This window comes from Aplysia californica, unplaced genomic scaffold (assembly GCF_000002075.1).
Source record: "Aplysia californica isolate F4 #8 unplaced genomic scaffold, AplCal3.0 scaffold00277, whole genome shotgun sequence".
NCBI classification, from domain to species: domain Eukaryota; kingdom Metazoa; phylum Mollusca; class Gastropoda; order Aplysiida; family Aplysiidae; genus Aplysia; species Aplysia californica.
The window spans coordinates 689446-691632 of NW_004797547.1; the positions used below are offsets into that span (position 1 = coordinate 689446).

General features: G+C 37.9%; 1 protein-coding gene across 1 annotated transcript in view; it reads left to right on the forward strand.

Annotated features, from left to right (window-relative positions):
- The first annotated feature begins 1814 nt into the window (after positions 1–1814).
- Positions 1815–2187, forward strand: part of LOC106012156 — an 11838-nt gene continuing 11465 nt past the window's right edge. Inside the window, exon 1 of the mRNA XM_013084189.1 lies at positions 1815–2020. Within this exon, the coding sequence (XP_012939643.1) occupies positions 1886–2020 (135 nt within the window). The 5' untranslated portion in view covers positions 1815–1885. The remainder of the gene's footprint in view (positions 2021–2187) is intronic.

A 2187-nucleotide genomic window follows, 5' to 3' on the forward strand; every position in this document is an offset into this window, starting at 1 on the left:
CAGTAGCACCTCTAACACAGACCTTCTGCCTCAACACACACACACACACACACACACACACACACACACACACACACACACACACACACACACACACACACACACACACACACACACACACACAGGACACAGTAGCACCTCTAACACAGACCTTGTGCCTCAAAAAGTCGGTGACTACCTACTGAACCACGGCGTTGACAACCGCAGCACCGATGTTGTCTTGTTGTTGTTGTTGTTGTTGTTGTTGTTGTTGTTGTTGTTGTTGTTGTTCTATTTTATTGTTGTTTTTGTTGTTATTGTTGTTGTTGATGTTGTTGTTAATGTTGTTGTTGTGGTTGTTCTATCTTATTGTTGCTGTTGTTGTTGTTGTTGTTCTATCTTATTTTTTGTTGTTGTTGTTGTTCTTGTTGTTATTGTTCTATCTTATTGTTGTTGTTGTTGTTGTTGTTGTTGTTGTTCTATCTTATTGTTGTTGATGTTGTTCTATCTTATTGTTGTTGTTGTTGTTGTTGCTGTTGTTTCTGTTGTTGTTGTTGTTGTTGTTGCTGTTGTTTCTGTTGTTGTTGTTGCTGTTCTTTTGTTGTTGTTGTTGTTGTTCTTATTCTTCTTCTTCTTTTTTGTTGTTGTTGTTGTTGTTGTTGTTGTTGTTGCTGTTCTTTTTGTTGTTGTTGTTGTTGTTCTATTGTTGTTCTATTGTTGTTGTTGCTGTTGTTTTTGTTGTTGTTGTTGTTGTTATGTTGTTGTTTTTGTTGTTTCTGTTGTTGTTGTTGCTGTTTTGTTGTTGTTGTTGTTGTTGTTGTTGTTTTCTGTTGTTGTTGTTGTTGTTTTCTGTTGTTGTTGTTGTTGTTGTTGTTCCTGTTCTTTTGTTGTTGTTGTTTCTTGTTTTGTATTGTTTTTGTTATTGTTAGAGAATTGTCATTGTTATTGTTATGGTTACAGATATTGTTGTTATTATTGTTATTGTTCTTGACATTGTTATAGATATCGTTATTGTTCTAGATACTGTTGTTAGTAATATTGTTATTGTTATAGGTATTGTTATTGTTATTATACTTGTTATAGATATTGTTATTATTGTTATTGTTATAGATGTTGTTATTATAGCTGTTGTTCTTGATGTAGGAGTAGCTGTTGTAGACATGTTTTACGCCATAAGTGACATAATTTAGATCTCCTAGGGAGCAGGCTTCCCACCCTGCCTGTCAGGGCCTACCCTGGCTGAGAGGGACAAAACAATTGATCAGTCACTCGGGAATCGAACTCCGGTGTTCTGCGTGTAACCTCGAGCAGCGTAACCTCTGCACCAGTCACTGGTCTCTCTCTCTTGTATGGAAGGTTGACCATAGATTTATATTCTCCTAGATCAAACATCCTGAAGGTTGACCATAGATTTATATTGTCCAAGATCATACATCCTGAAGGTTGACCATAGATTTATATTGTCCAGGATCATACATCCTGTATGGAAGGTTGACCATAGATTTATATTAACACTCACAGTGACAGTTTTTGACCACAGATTTAAATTGTCCTAGATCATACACCCTGAAGGTTGACCATAGATTTATATTGTCCAAGATCATACGTCCTGAAGGTTGACCACATATTTATATTGTCCTAGATCCCACACCCTGTATGGAAGGTTGACCATAGATTTATATTAACATTCACAGTGACAGTTGAGCATAGATTTATATTGTCCTAGATCATACACCTTGAAGATAGACCATAGATTTATATTACCCTAGAACACAAACCCCAAAGGTTGACTTTAGATTTATTTTGTCCTAGATAAGGTTGACCATAGATTTATATTGTCCAAGATCATACACCCTGAAAGTTGACCACAGATTTATAACATCGCAACCTGCACTTCCGCCAGGTGATGGAGAAGGGCCGGATGGTGAAGCGTCGGGTGTGTGAGGTGATCAGTACCCGGTTCTCCTATGCCATACCTCTAGAGGTCGTCTATCTCACACCTCTCTTGTCGTGGAACCCTTACAACTTGACCATACGTGAGGTGTGTGTGTGTGTGTGTGTGTGTGTGTGTGTGTGTGTGTGTGTGTGTGTGTGTGTGTGTGTGTGTGTGTGTGTGTGTCTACCTCATGGACACACAATAATATAATGATTGATAATGACATTTCGTGAGGCATTGCTTTGAGCTTTGCTGTTTTCTTCCAACGTGAG